Consider the following 16,214-nt stretch of genomic DNA (forward strand, 5'->3'; position numbering starts at 1 on the left):
TCGTGGAGTGTAGCCGCCTCTTCCTCCATCATTCGCCAAGACTCACCAGCAGCGACGACCTCAGTGGGGACTAGGGAGGGAACATGGTGTGGTTGGCACACCACTTCTTCCTTTGCCCTAGCAGCCCAGTCTCATGGGTGTCCTCTTGGTGGCAAATGCCCAACTGAACTGAGCAGGCTATGTTTTCAAAGCTCAGCATTTTTCAGCCAGTCATTTGCACCTCACCGATGAGCCACTTTGCAGTTTTTTAAGATATACGTGTAATCTGGATCATTCTGGAACAAACTGAAGAATACATTAATTCACAGCGAAGAGCTCACAGCCTTCCCGTTGAGGCAAACGTAGATTTCAATCCCAGCGGCTTCCCTTTGGGTGAGTTGCCCACCCCACAGCTTGAATTTCTTCAGCTATGACAAGGGGCCTGTGGTAGGATTGTTGTAATCATCTCATGAGATGACGCATGTGGAGAGCCGTCAGCCCCACCCCCACCCCTGTGTCTCCCCGAGGCAAAGAGCAGCCACACATCTCTAGCAAGGAATCTCAGCCAATTTTCTATTATTTTATTTTTACCAAGTTTCAGAGAAACTATCTGTATCCTGGAAATTGTATCTTATTTTATCAAAAAAAAAAAAAAAAGCCAAAGACTTGACTGGGAAACATAGAATATTTATATAATGTTGAACTCCTACCTTGCCTTCCTGTAGAACCATCCACCATCACTGAGAACGTGCTGGTATTTATTTAAGACATCACAATATCATCGTATGCTATATTTTTATTTATGCTTTGTGTTAAATGCGTAGACATTTTATCTAAATGGTATTTTAGAGTATTTGCTCTTTTAAAACCACCATGTTTTCATCTCTTAAGGCCGCGTCTACTTGTTTGTTTGTTTTGACTTGGTGGTCCAGGTCAGTTCAGCAAGAGAGCTGTGCAGTATCCTGTTCACCCACTGAGAGATGTTAATTGATTGGGATTCAGGCAGTTTGTAAGTGTTTTTATAGTTAGTGCTGATTCTAACAATCTTATAAATGCCTCTTGGTGTCCCCTAGAAGACTCTGACTTAGAAGGCTGATCTGTAGACTTCTTCATCCTCACTAGAAATCCCCAAACTGCGTTATCCAATGTCTGCAACAGTTTACACAATGCCAACAGTGTACACACAGGCTTGGCTGTGGGGTCTGCCCTCTGCCCATGAGGGAGCTGTCTACGTCTTACTAGTGTGTGTATTGAAAAGTTTGGGTGTAAGATTGTATCACATTATAGTTTAAAATGCAGGGGCTGGGGATTTAGCTCAGTGGTAGAGCGCTTACCTAGGAAGCGCAAGGCCCTGGGTTCGGTCCCCAGCTCCGAAAAAAAGAACCAAAAAAAAAAAAATGTTTACTTTGCCTTGTTATTATCCAGGCCCCTTGTTCTGTTTCACTTTCTATTCTTGGGGAATTTTTTTTTCAAACCTTTTATCTGATATTCCTCTTGGTTGCCTTTTTATTTACGTTTTTAAAACTTTTAATTATATATCCTAGCTACTAATATTTGCTGATTTTCCATATTTTAGGTTTTATCTCTCCAGGGACTACCTCTTTTTATTTTTGTTATTGTTTTCAGTGAATAGAAGTTCTGATTTTAAAGTCAAATTGCTTAATCATTTTTCTAATGATTGTATCTTTTGATGAGAAGATATGCAATAAAACATATTATGAAATTAATTATGAAAATTAACAAACACCTGAAGTGTCAGGGTCTAAGACAAGAATGTTGGCTTATTGGTTTTGACTTTGACTCACCTTCCTCCTATTTATGTATAAAAAATACTGGGCCATAAAGAACTTGTGTTGCTCTTTGCTTCAATTTAGGAATATTGTTTAGCATGGATAACTTTTCAAGTATCTTCCTCTTGTCGGAATATTAAGTATCCTTTGCTTTGGAAGAGTGGCATGGACAGATCCAACAGCTGAGTTGGGTGGGTTTTACTGTTTCCACACCGTACCTACTCATAATTATGGGGTTGCGTACATGCAACAGAGTTTGTGGGAGGGGCAGGGCCTCTTGACAGGTGTGTCTGCTCATCGGAGTATACTCTAGCCTCTCAAGCCAGAGACAAATGTCCTGTTGTTAGGGCCCTGTCCTTGGATTCTCTTCCTGTAGAGTTGGAACCAGGAATTGATTCCTGTAAACAGTCTGTCCGGAGGCTTCTTGTATAGAAGTCAGTTACAGGAAATCTAGACTAGAGATAGAAGTGAGAAGGGAATAGAACCATGGGTGTCCCATTGCCCTCTCGGCCTCCAAGATGTGCAGGTTATCAGAGGTGCCAGGAAGTGCTAGAGAGGGAACAGCCATATCAAAGCCAGCAGAGTGCTAGAGGTCGGTGTGGTGGCCTAGCCAGCGGGTAGGCCATGGTTGAGGGGGGAAAAAGAAAGTAGAGGTGTCTGAAGGTGATGAACATAGTTATCGAGAAGAGGTATTCAAGGTGAAATAGAGGTCCCAAGTTGAAGTTTGTCTTCCCAGGCTCATCATGGTGTCCCACATGCTTGTCTGCCTGGAAGCTGGAGAGTGGATGGTGTTCATTCAAAAAGCAGAGGCAATACAAACTCTATTTACGGAGAGCCCGGAATAAAGGATCATGCTGGCATGAGGACTGGTGGTGGTCGGGGAGCATCTTGAGATGATTAAGTGCTAGTCAACATCAGGGTCAATGGCAGGGCAGAACGGAAAGATAGACAAGCTGGGAGGTGGGGAGAGCTTTCATTCCTGAATCTCAGCTTCCTTCTCCTTGGAGCACAGCTGTAAAAGTCGATGCCAAGTTGCTCACCAAGCTTCCAAGAGCAGAAACCACTGAGAGTTAGGCCAATCAGCACCAGAGAAGGCAGCACCATGACAGGTGAATTGGCAGCTCTTTCTCGCCCACAGCCATGCTGGACTATTGGGTAACGTGCTGGAGTTGACTCCTGTAGGAGAGAAGCTAAAGTGTGTCTTTTCTCCCTTCGTTTTTACATCTTGGTGACTGGTGGTGGATTTTTCTACTTGGTTTTCACTCTGTTGGAAGTTCCCGCTCCAGGGGATATTTTAGTTTGTGTTGCTTTTGTGAAATCTCTGCTCTTGTCTGTTCAGGAAGTGGGCAAGCCAAATGTTTGTTTGTTTGTTTGTTTTGTTTGTTTGTTTTCTTGTCATACGTGTGATCATGGTGACTCGGAATCCCATCCTGCAGTGACTGCTGCCTCCAGAATGGGAGGGCTCCACCCTGGGACGCCCCCAACCTTCCCTCCATACACTGTAATACAGCCACTCTGAACACCATGTCCCTTCCCCATGAGCGTCTTTGCCTTCCTCCTGTGCGTAGGCTGCTCCGTGACTAGAGTCTCCTTAACCCACTCTCTCTTGTTCCTGTTTTTCAGGGCTTGCCTGCCTTCATGAATGCTTATTTAATCTCCCCCAAACCAGAATTATCTCTCCTGTCTGTCTCAACTGCAGTCTAAGGGAGGATATCTCTCAGGTAGAATTCTATACGCAGCTAAACTATGCAATAAAAACAAGCAATGGACATTCGCAGATCAGTAAAGACTGAAGGAACTCACCCTCCCTCAACCCACATAGGAGGAAGAGTGAATTCCCAGGCGCAGTCAAGAGAGCTCTCTTCTTGCCAGCGTAGCCAAGCTCTATGGCCAAGTTGAGCATGGCCATTGGTGAAATCGGCTAATACTCTCTTCCCTGGAGAACCAGCTTCATCTGAAAGGAGCTGATGGCCCTGCTGACAAGCATGTAGTCATGGACACATTCTCATTCACACACACATGAACACATACAGATGTCTAGTGCAACAAACGTCGTACAGTGTGATTGAGCGTGCACTGCACTCTTTATTTGACTGGGGAAGCCATGTGGTTGAAGTGGCCTAGAATTTTATTTCATCACCTTCTGGCCCCATGCTTCCCTCTCTCTGAGCAATAGGGTTTTGTGACCTGTGGCCCTCTCTCTGGTTTGGCTTCTCTGTCCCTAGCAGACATGCTCAGTTCCTGTAGGCGGAGTTAACTCACATACCCACACATCTTCAGTTGCTCAAAGATCACTCTTTAGAGTCTTGGCTTGGCTACACAGGCATCTGTATTTATGTGATGAATTAGTGAATTCTGAAACAGAGCTTTGCAAAGTACTGCAATTGTCCTTTACTGCCCACTGCCTGGGATATCCCAAAGGGCCAGCAAGGGCCAGTGCCAGGTTCTGTTGAGACAACTGACCTCTTTTGAGTATGCGAGGCCAAGACCAGATGACCCAGAACACAGACTAAGAAAGACTAGACAAGAGACACGAAGTGAAGTGTGGGTCATTGCTAGAGGAACTGGTAAACTGAGGCACTGAAGCTGGAGATAGAGTAACAGACCTGGGTAGGAACACACTGAAAAGGAACTGGAAGGGAGGGGATAAGTAAGGGACAATTAGAAACCTGCGCCAGGACCTGGCTCTACAATCCTCTTACAGAGATTTAGTCTGGCTTCCTGCCGAGTTGGCTCCGGGAGAGGACAAAGTGTAGATGCCGCTGGTAGATGTAGTCTGTGGCTGAATGAGAAAGCTGTGGTCTCTCCTGTCTTCAGCAGGAAGTAGTATTTTCTAGCATGGGTATCTCCTTTAAAATGGCTATTGTTTGGCCTCCAGTTAAGACTACACCTTAGCACAATGCCTGGGACAGAGAGGTAGGGAATGTTCTCAAACATCATACTATCTGCTGGTGGATTTTGAACTAGCTGGCTCCCACCACTGAGGAAGGCTGGCAGGGCCACACATCATGTGCCTGATTGGACTTGCCAAAGCATGTGGGACAGTGCATCAAAGTGGGGCAAATTCTCCTTTTGTGGGGGCTCCTCAGGTCCTTCCTGTTAGTCTCTTAGTCTCCCAAAGCAAGCTCTTTTTATTTTATCCCTTTGATACTCTATATTTATTTTTTCCATTTATTTGGGGTGTGTGTGTGTGAGTGTGTGTGAGTGTGTGTGAGTGTGTGTGAGTGTGTATGTGTATGTGTGTGTGTGTGTGTGGGTGTGTGGGTGTGTGTGGTGTGTGTGTGGTGGGTGTGTGTGTGTGTGTGTGGTGTGTGGTGTGTGGTGTGTGGGTGTGGTGTGTGTGTGTGTGTGTGTGTGTGGGTGTGTGTGTGTGTGTGTGGGGTGTGTGTGTGTGGGGTGTGTGGTGGGTGTGTGTGTGGTGTGTGTGTGTGTGTGTGAGTGTGTGTGTGTGGGTGTGTGTGTGTGTGTGAGTGTGTGTGTGAGTGTGTGGGTGTGAGTGAGTGTGTGTGAGTGTGTGTGGGTGTGTGTGTGTGAGTGTGTGTTGTGTGAATGTGTGTGTGAGTGTGTGTGTGTGTGAGTGTGTGTGTGAGTGTGTGTACAACCACTTGCAGCGAGTGCTACATTACACATGTGGGGGTCAGAGGACAATTTTGTGGAGGACATTCTCCTCTTCCATATGTATTTTAGTTTGAGGATCAGACTCAGGTCGTTAGGCTTGTGTGGGAAAGCTTTTACATGCAGAGCCTTCTCTCTTGGGTGTTTGCTACTGGCCATATTTCCTAACAATGATGTCTGAAGTGAAAAATCCACCCAACAGAGAAAAGAATAGGGGACACTTTGGAGGGGGAAATACAGCTTGAGAGCTCAGAGTTAAGAATGGGGGAGGGGAGATGAAATATTTTGGATTTTTTTGAAATAAATTTATAATCTGCCTGGAGTTGTTGTTGTTGTTGTGTAGTTTTGGATTTTGAGGCAGGATCCTATGTACCGCAGACTGGTCTCAGACTTAGGTAGCTGAGGATGGCCGTCAGTCATTGGGCCCATTTGGGTAGTTCTAGACCCCAAGGCCTCATCTCAGACTTCCACTAACTGGCTACATCCCCATCATAGTTGTACTTAGCTGTTTTCTAATGGATCAGGCCTCCTCTAGCTATAGGTCATTGGCATGTCCCTGGTCACATGAATTATGATGCTCCTTCAGGTGGACAAGATAGTGTGTTTCAAGCAAGAAAAGCTTCTGGGTAGCAAGCCACCGCAGCCACTTAGAGAAAAATGGGATTGGATATATGAAGGTGAGGCAAAGACCTGTGGCCAAATTCACTCGGAGAAAAGCCATCTTTGGAAATCCAAGTAAAGCAGCTAAAAGTAAAATCCCCATTTGCTCTCTGCTGAAGCCAGAGGCAAGTAGATGAGGAGCTCCAGTCTCACTCAAGGAGCCTAGGCTAGCCTCTTGTGGTCCTGGTGCAGTATCCCTGTGTCCCCTTGAGGAATTCCACTGAGATGGAGGTATCCAGAGTACTCAGCTGAGAGGATTAGCTGTTCATCCCTCATGCCAAAACCTAAAACAATAACGGTGTTGAGTATAGAGGCAGTCCTGAATCAGTAGCTGTGTTCTAGCATGTTCCATGGAATTTCAGAATGTCAGTAGGGATAGTAATATAGTGTAGCTATAATCATGGCTTGCCTAGTATATAGTAGGTGCTCAGTAAGAAACCATCTCACTGTGTTTGCCAATAAAATAGCTCATGCTTATTATAAAAGTCTTGGGTCTGAAGAGAAACTAACCCAAAGGCCTGCTGCTTACCTTTGGAGATACAGCCTTATAGATATCCCCAGCACATGCAGAGTATAGAGTCTCATAATCGGGTAGGAAAGGATGAGGTAGGGTGGTTCCTAACTTGTCTCTGGGTCAGTTAGGGCCTTCCATCACTTATGAAGTGGCATAATACACTCTAGTGTGTGAGGAAGGATTTGGAGTCCGTGTTCTGGAGCTGTGACACTTCTCACGTGCTGTCCTTTATTTAGCAGGTGTCTTCTGCCGAGGTGCGCATTGGGCCCATGAGACTGACACAGGACCCTATCCAGGTATGTCTCTGTCTTCCAGGGGGACTTTGCTGTTGGAGCACAGGGCTTATGAGTAGTGTTTGAGCAGTCTTTTGGATTAACAGCAGGTAGCCATCTTTGCCCCCAAACACACACACACACACATATGCACACACACACACAAACATATGCACACACTATATATATATATATATATATATATTTTATATAATATATATAATATATATTATATATGTGTTTGTGCTTATCAGTATCATTCTTCAAAACTCAGATTGGTTTTCGAGGACGTAAATACCACCCTACTTTGAGTACAAATGTAATGGTTAGAATTGCCCAGTAGATTGTGGGGAAGAGCAGCCCTACATCCTGCTGCCCACAGAGAGGGAGGAAGTGCTGTGTGTTGAAGGGTGTGGCTTTGCAGAGAGCCACAGCCAGGTGTGACTCTTGTTGACTTCTTCAACAGTACGAGTTGGTATACATTGTTTCCTTCCCCTGGATGAGATTTCTTCTCTCAGGGAGAACTCTCAGTGCAACCAAACCACCTTGCCTGCCGTCGTAGAACACATGCTGTCTGTGGAAGACGCTCAGTAGTGACATCTGGCACTCTTGTTTGAGAGTGGAAATGATGTGGATACAGTAATATGTAGGTAGTTTTTTTTTGGCTGATCAGTATTTTTGTTGATACATAAAAATGGCTGAACCATTCTCTTCTATAGTTCACTAATAAAATAGCGGAGGGGGGTATAAGAACCTGAGGAACAGGGAGTTTGCTGAGAGCGCGTCTCCCAGGACTGTCAGATGCTACACCATATAATCTCACCAACAAAAATGACAATAGACTTGCCCAGGTGGCCTGGGGGATGCCTATGAGGCCTCAGCACTACACAAGGAACCATAGACAACCAAGGAACACTAGAGCAGGAGAGATAGTCTCTGGGAGAGCGCACCGACTGGGTATCGATGGTCAGCCCTGAAAACTTTCATATGATTGATTAGTCATAAGCAAGGGGTCCGGGAAACCACCGAATTGGATCGCTTCATGGATAGAAAGAAATGTTTATAGGGAAATTTTAAGACTTTTTGGGGTACAGAGAACAGCGAAGGGTGGGGAAGGCCTTGGTAGTTCTTAAGGGGTACGTTTGTGGCAGGAGGAGGCCAGTAAACAGGAATTGGAAGTTAGAGTAGTTGGGAGCTGGGGGATTGTGGGCCAGAAGAGCCCAGGAACAGGTGTGAGGACTTTGCTGTGTACCACAGGTGTGCGTTAGAGAAGTTAACTGCTGTAGGCTGAGAGGCAGACAAGGGAAACAGTGCCTCTTCCCGACAAACAGAAACTTGCTTCCCACGTTTCTGAGCAATGCTGGTTTTAGGCTTTTGTTTATCCACCAGCAATCCTTCTGTTGACTCAGCCAGAGCCAAGCCTAGTCTGTCACTTACCACATTATCAGCTGCACTGCCATTTGGAGGGTAGGGGGCCCACTTGGGACCTAACAGTAATATAAAACAATAACTATTGAAAACAAGAGACCCTAAGCTTGAAGGAGGGCAAGGGTGAGTATATGGAAGGGTTTGGAGGGAGATGCAAGGGATAAATATTATGATTATAAATATATCTAAAAAAGTAAATAAGTGATAAAAATAAATTAAAAATTAGATAACAAAAAGAAGGAAAAATATCAATGTCTCGGTTCCTCTCCTTATCATGAGCTATGGACCAAGATCATTAGAAAATAGTTACTTATCCAACATATAACAGTAATTCTAAATATATTAATTAATTAATTAATTAATTCTGGGTGGTAGTGCCACACTCCTTTAATTCCTGCACTAAGGAGGCAGAGGCAAGCGGATCTCTGTGAGTTCAAGGCGGGCATGGTTTACAGAGTGAGTTCCAGGACTACACAGAGAAACCCTGTCTCCAAAAACCAGATAGAGAGAGAGAAAGAGAGAGATACACAGAGATAGATATAGAGAAAGAGAGACAGAGACACAGAGACACAGAGATACACAGAGAGAGAGAGAGGCAGAGAGTGAGAGACAGAGACAGAGACAGAGAGATACACAGAGATATAGAGAAAGAGAGACAGAGATACAGAGACACAGAGATATACACATGCACAGACACACACACACACATACACACACAGAGAGAGAGAGAGAGAAAGAGAGAGAGAGAGAGAGAGAGAGAGAGAGAGAGAGAGAGAGAGAGAGAGAGAGTGCACCTGCAGTGCTGGCCAGATCTAGCACTGACCACTTAATGGCTCTGACTCCCTCAGCCCATTCCCCTTCTGGACCTTCTTCACCACAGAAGCTTAAAGGGAGGGGCCCACAGCTTAAATCGTGGTATGCAGTAGCCCTCTGGTCCCGAGTCAGTGTGCCTCTGCTCCATAACAGCTGTCCTTGTCAGCGGCTGGAAACCGTGGCTGCCCTGGGGATGAGTGACGACGCAGGCCCCCCACCCAGGGAGAAGATGATAGCATAAACTGAGCTAGACATGTGCTGCTCAGGTTACAGGCAGAGGAAAAATAATGGTTTATAGTTGTTTGAAAGAAATGACAGAGTTAGGGAAAGGAAAACAAAAGGAAGAGTCTTAGCTTGGGAAGTTTAGATGAAAACAGATTTAGGAGCAAAGGGGAGAATAAACACAAGCCGAGGTTATTTGCATAGAAGATGAGCAAGAGGAAAATTCCAGTAACCGTTCTAAGGGCGCACACGTTGAACTCCAGTTTTGAATCAAAGCAGCACAGAGGTAAATACGGGGGCTGATACTGTGGGCTTCCTCCCAAAGCCGTCCACAATGTGTCCTGGGGGACAAATTCAAGCTTAGGTCCATCTCATTCACTTCCATTTGCTCCCGGCTGCGTTGGCAATACAGGCTCATGATAAGGATGTATTGTTCTTTGAAGAATGTAATTTGCCAAACTATAAACTATTCTACTAGCGTCTATCAAATATTAACATTATACCCTGTTTGTTTCAGAGAACTTTCCCCTAAAAGCAACAGTTGCACACATCAGTTAAGCCTTTGATTTAGCCCTGTATTTAGCTCCCTTTCTTCCCTCTGAACACTGTAACGTTGTATACTCACCCTTGTATACATGCGTCCATTTGTGAGATTCACGCTGTCCTTGAATATTTTTAAGGTTTATTCAAAAAGCATATCATAAGCAACCTTCTGCATTTTTTCCTCATCATTAGGTGTCTTCCGATGTTATACTGGGGAATCTTCAGATTCCCGTGGACTCTGAAGTCCTGGGTGGTTATTTTGCCTTATCTTAAGTGTTCTGTGATCTCACCCTTTCTCTTCAGCTGTATGATCCATTTTGAATTAGCCTTGAAGTGGGAGGTATGAACCTGGCTCCATTCTTTTCTGGTGAGCTGCCCCGTTGTCCCAGCAACATTAGTTCAGAATACTCTTGCTACCTCATTGTCTTGGCACCTTTGACAACCAGGGGATATGAGAGAGGAGGACCTGAGTTCAGTTCCCAGCACCCATATTAGGCAGTTCACAAGTACACATAACTCCAGCTACAGGGCCATCCAATGCCTCTGGCTTCTGCAGGTTCTCTACTCACATGCAAATACCCTCACTCAGACACACGCTTTAAAATCTTAAAAAAAAACTAAACTAAACAAACAAACAAACAAAACCAACCAACTGTGAATTGAATTCAGTGTCTATCTTTTTATGTGAAGCTTTGAAATTGTGAAGTGAGTCACTGTCACCGACTTGATTCTTAGTTTTCAAGATGGTCTTGGGCATCTTAATGAGCTCATTTATGAGCTCATAAAATCCTCTTAAAATATTTATTTATTTGGCAGGAGGGTCTACAGGTGCCATAGTGTGTGTGTGTGTGTGTGTGTGTGTGTGTGTGTGTAGCCAGAAAAGACAACTGTCAGGAGCTTCCCACTGTGTGGGTTCCAGGGATCAAACTTAGGAGGCAGTCACCCTTAGCTGCCGAGCCATCTTGCCTGCCCCCATACAGTCTCTATTTTTTTTTTTATGTGTAAAATCGTGGAATCATTCTTTCTTTCCAAATCTGAAATTTTAAAAATTTGCCTAATGAATTCAAGAACAAGATGTGTTTAGTGTTTCCTCCTCTCTCCACCCCCCAGATTGGAAACGTAACTCACGAGCAGAGCCCTGATTGAGCCTACATATGGCCCTGGGCTTGGTTATCAGCACTGAGACAGAAAACACTGGCTTTTTAGAGGTATTTCCACACCTTTTACTAAAGTTGTGTCATTTTACGTTTTTACAAGGCATGAGAGACTTTGGTTACTCTCAGAGCTGCGCTGGGCATCTTTAATTCAGCCACCTTAATAGAATGAGGTACTTAGACAACCGTAGTTGAGGCTTATGTGTGTCTATGGCCAATGAAAACCTTTTTGATTTGCTTTTTGGCTATTTCAATATTTTCTTTTCTATTTGGTTAAATCTTCTATTCATTTTTGAGACTGGGTTAATTTTTCAAAGATGTTGAGTTAAATGTCTGTGTGTGTGTGTGTGTGTGTTTTAGTGTGCTCATGCATGCATGCGTGTGTGCATATGTGTGTGTACATGTATGTACTCATGCACATGTGTATATGTGTGTGTGCTCATGTACGTGCACGCATGTGTGTGTGTACATGTGTATATGTATATGTGTGTGCATGCGTGTGTGATGTAAGCTTATGTGCACATGTGTGTAAATGGACATACCTGTGGAGGCCTCTGGTGTAAGTCAGGTGTCTTCCTCTCCAGTTTCCACTTTATGCTTTAGTATACGCTCACCAGTTAGGCAAGACTGAGCCTGCAACCCTGGAGCCATAGAGCTGAGCTGCAGAGACTAGCTTCTACATGGGCTCTGAGGCTACAACCTCAAGGCACCCATAGCTTTACAACAAGCACTTTACCCACTAACCCACTGTACTACCTCCTCAGACGTAATTCTTTATATATACTTGCTACAGATTCTTCAACATTTAAAAAATGTATCCTGGTTGGTGGCTCTTTTCTTCATTTTCATAACTGGCTTTTGATGAGCCAAAGTTTTCATTCCGATAAGATTTTATATTATGTAATGCATGCATGCATATGTTATACACGCTAAGCAGTCAAATTTTGTCACAACATCTCAAGCTACATTGTATTTCTGTCCTTTCCAATAAGATCTATCCTTCGCAACATTAAGCTACTATTTTATAGCTGCTTCTCCAGAGCTGAAAACAATGGTCTAGACCTTTGAATTGACTATATTTGATATATTTAAAATAAAACAATAATATCCTTGTGTCTTAGTTCCGGTTAAACTGCTGTCAGCAGACACCATGACCAAGACAAGTCTTATAAAGGACATTTAATTGGGGTTGGCTTACAGGTTCAAGGTTCAGTACATTATCATCAAGGTGAGAGCATGGCAGCATCCAGGCAGCCATGGTGCATGAGGAGCTGAGAGTTCTGCATCTTTCATCTGGAGGCTGCTAGCAGAAGACTGACTTCCAAGCAGCTAGAATGAGAGTCATAAGCCCATACCCACAGTGACACACCTATTCCATCAGGGCCACACCTTCTGATAGTGCCACACCCTGGGCCAAGTATATACACCTTGATTAGTACTTAGTCTTTCAATATAATAGAACACATGGTGTGAACGCACAGCCCAGAGAAAGGCCTGTAATGTTATTCTTGCTGCGGCACACCCAAAGTGATCCAAGATGTACATAGGTGAGAGTGTGTATAGGGGCTGGCTGCTCATGTCACTCCCTCAACAAAGTGCTTCTGCTCATGTATGGGGCCCTGGGTTCAGATCCCCAGGACCCACACACAAAGCTGAGCATGGTGATGACAGACGCCTGCAGTCTTAGCGTGATGGCCGTAGACTACAGAAGAATTATGGAGCTTAATGGAATTCTAGTCTAACAGCACTACGGAGCTCTAGGTTCAGGGAAACATCTTTTCTAAAATAAATAAATGTAAATAAATAAATATAGCAAGCAAGCTGGAGGGGGTAGTCAGATGGTCAGTGGGTAGTGGTGCCTGCTGCCAAGCCTGATGAACCAGATATTGATTCTTACATACAGAGAAGAGAGAACTAAATTCCAGTAGTTGTCCTCTGACCTTTGCAAGAGAGTCATGGTATAAACAAGCATGTACACAGGCACACACACACACACACACACACACACACACACACACTAAATAAATAAATATTGATTTACACAAAATTAAGGGAAGCTAGATTGAACACAACCAGACATTCATCATTGACTACTGCTTTTCCTGTGCACATCTCCTAACACACACATATAACACACACACACACACACACACACACACACACACACGTGTCCCTCTGAGTGAGGGAGGGACAGAAAAGTTATTTTTAAAGCGTTAAAAATGTATAAGAGATTAAGAATCTGAGTCCCTACTGTGTACGAGCCTCTATGCAGTAGAGAGGGAGATGGCAGGATGCTCTCTGGCCAAAGAGATTCCAAGCCTGTAGATGCAGAGGTGTGGCTAGCTGGTCATGGATCTTGTTTTTTTTTCTGCTGCTGATTCTGTAACTGTCTCAGAAACACGAAGCTATGTCCCAGTGCTTCCATTTCTGTTTTGTCATGCCCCTTGTAGGGAAATATCTATTCTGTGCCTTCACTGCAATGCCAAGAATACTAATTAGGTGCACTGATCAAGCTTGGGAGGAAGTGGTGAGATAAGAGTGTTTCAGTATGAGCTTCGTTTGGGAGTGCATTTCCGAGTTCACCAGGGGACACCGGGATGTGGAGTGTGGGGCTGAGATACTCCACACAATGCTCCCAGGAGCACAGGGAGGGCAGAATGTGCTAGAAGACCAGAGTGAGCTGTGCAGTACATCTCTCCTGGGTGAGCAGATGTGACTCACCAACAAAGTTGTAGTTTTCAATCTTGGCTAGAACATAAAACGTAAGGGGAATATTATGAAGCAGTAAATTCATATCAGTGTGGCACTGTCTGGAAACCAAGCAGTCTCTTCTCCGTCAATGCCTGGAGCACACTTATTTCCCCAGTGTGTAGAATCTATGTGCCTCTGCTTAGAGCCCTGTCCTTGCTCCCCTCACAGTGAGCTTTCCAATGAACTTGGAGTGACCTAAGCTTTTCCTAGCAAACAAGATTCCTCAAAAAGTACTCTTCCATGTTTATGTGGGTATACATTGTTCTATATGGGTATACACACATATATAATTAGGTGCACCGATCAAACTTGGGAGGAAGTGGCGAGATAAGAGTCTCTGTGGCCTCGGTGCAGCCTAGATTAGTGCTGGGGGTGCAAGCATGAGCCACTGTGCCTGGCTTATGTTGGGTTCTATATGTGAGCGAGCACATGGCCTTGTGGCTGACTGCCACATAGCGATGAGACATAGGGAAGGGGTGCCTTCCTTCCTATCTGTCCCTCCTGTTGTATCAAAGTCTGCCTTCTACCTAGGTCAGGCTCTGATTACACCTTGTTAATTGTATAGCTATAAATATGTCTCGTACTCATCATCCAAGATGAAGTCTGTAAATTGATATCGGTGACCACATTTAAAGAGTCACAGAAGGGCTATTAGGTAAGAGAATGCTCAACTATGCTGGATATAATGGCTGGCTGAAAGGACGCTCCCTTCAAACTCCAGCTCCCCTACAGCATTTTTCTAGTAATGCTTATAGCAAGTCCTGGGGCAGTACTCCACCCTGACCCTTGATTGGCTCGCCCTCAAATCAAATTGGCTAATGAATTAGTGCCCTGCGGGTACATCTTATGTGACCTGTGTATGTTGATATGCTTCCGAGGCTCCTTGTGCCACCTAGAGGTGCTTTACAATCCAAGAAACTATACTAAAAGTCAGGTGTTTCAGTATAGATGTTGAGAATCTATTTGGAGACACATAGAAAAAACCTTTGCTAAGAAAGAGCACAGACCAGAGTAGTTCAGTGGTTAAAGTACTTGCGAGGCAAGCATGAGGAAAAGCTGAGTGGGCTTACCTGGAATTCCAGTCAGAGACAGAAACTGGGAATCCCGATAGCAGGCTGGCTAGTGACACTAGTTGTATTGGTGAACTCTGGGATTGATTGAGAGACCCTGCCTCAGTGATTATAGTGGAAGACTGATCAAAGATGACTCCTAACATCACGCTTGGGCATGTAAGAGCACATAAGTGCACCTACACATGTGTGCATACATGTACTCACACTGCATGTGTGCACACACATACACAGGCACACACGCGAGCACACATATACACACGAATGTGTATACACACATATACAGACACACACACATATACATGCACACACACATTCACATACACCTATGCATACACATACATATGCACATATACCCATGCACATGCATATGCACACACACATTCACATGCACCTATGCATACACATACATATGCACATATACCCATGCACATGCATATGCACACACACATACACATGCACCCATGCATACACACATATACATATACACATGCACATGCATATGCACACACATACACACACATATACACACACATGTGTGCAGACACACAATGGAACAAGGAAAGAACACAAATCATAACACTGACACCATCTTCTTCAGGTCAGGGACAAGCTAGTTTTGTTTACCTCTTTTCCTCGGAGAAAATAGTTCCATTATCAGCAAGAGACCGTTGGTTGCTTTACAAGGATACTTATGAGTTTTTTCTCAGGGTTGTGACTAGGGTTTTCAGGAAAGGCAATGTGCCATGTGCTGGCAAGGAAGGTTGCTGAAGGAGGGTGGGGTGGGGCGGGCTCCTGCTGTACTACTTGGGGCAGTCACTCATCCTGGCCTGGGGACTATAGTTGAGTGTGTTATCCCCCAGGGTCCCTCGCTACCCTGGGGACTACTGCGGCCTGTGGCCTCAGCTGCAGATACTGCCCCTCACAGCCCCTGTGGCCTCTCCCAGCAGCCTCTATCCCAGCCCTGGCTCAACCCTTATCTCATTGTTCCGGCTTAGGGTGAACAACAAATGAAACTTTATGATTGTAAGAAGCCTTTGGCCAAGTTCCATGAGAACGAGAGCGGTTGTTTGCCTGGCGACAGATAAGGTCTTTGCGGTTACCTCGAAAAGCAGTGCAGGTACCCGCCCCAGGGTGTACCATGTATAGTACCTTTAGCCCCGCCCCGTTACTTCAGAGCACAGTTACTGGGTGTCTTAACTGTGAATAGTTATAGAAAGTATATGTAATTATACGGGCCTCGCCAGTAGCTCTTCAGCCCACAGCTCGTGCACCACATGATTGGTGACCGTCCATGTCACTCTTTCAAAACCTCCGTCGTCCGCTCCTGTCCATCTGCCGCTCAGACGGAACACTGACAGCAAAGTGTGCTGTTGTCTTGCCTCCTGTGTTTCCGAGATGAA

General features: G+C 44.8%; 1 protein-coding gene across 1 annotated transcript in view; it reads left to right on the forward strand.

Moving 5' to 3' along the window:
• Pde8b (phosphodiesterase 8B) overlaps positions 1-16,214 on the forward strand; it is a 199,082-nt gene that overhangs the window by 90,284 nt on the left and 92,584 nt on the right. The window contains exon 2 of the mRNA XM_032899014.1: positions 6,798-6,854. Coding sequence (XP_032754905.1) covers positions 6,798-6,854 — 57 coding nt within the window. The remainder of the gene's footprint in view (positions 1-6,797; positions 6,855-16,214) is intronic.

Source organism: Rattus rattus, chromosome 3 (assembly GCF_011064425.1).
Source record: "Rattus rattus isolate New Zealand chromosome 3, Rrattus_CSIRO_v1, whole genome shotgun sequence".
NCBI classification, from domain to species: Eukaryota; Metazoa; Chordata; class Mammalia; order Rodentia; family Muridae; genus Rattus; species Rattus rattus.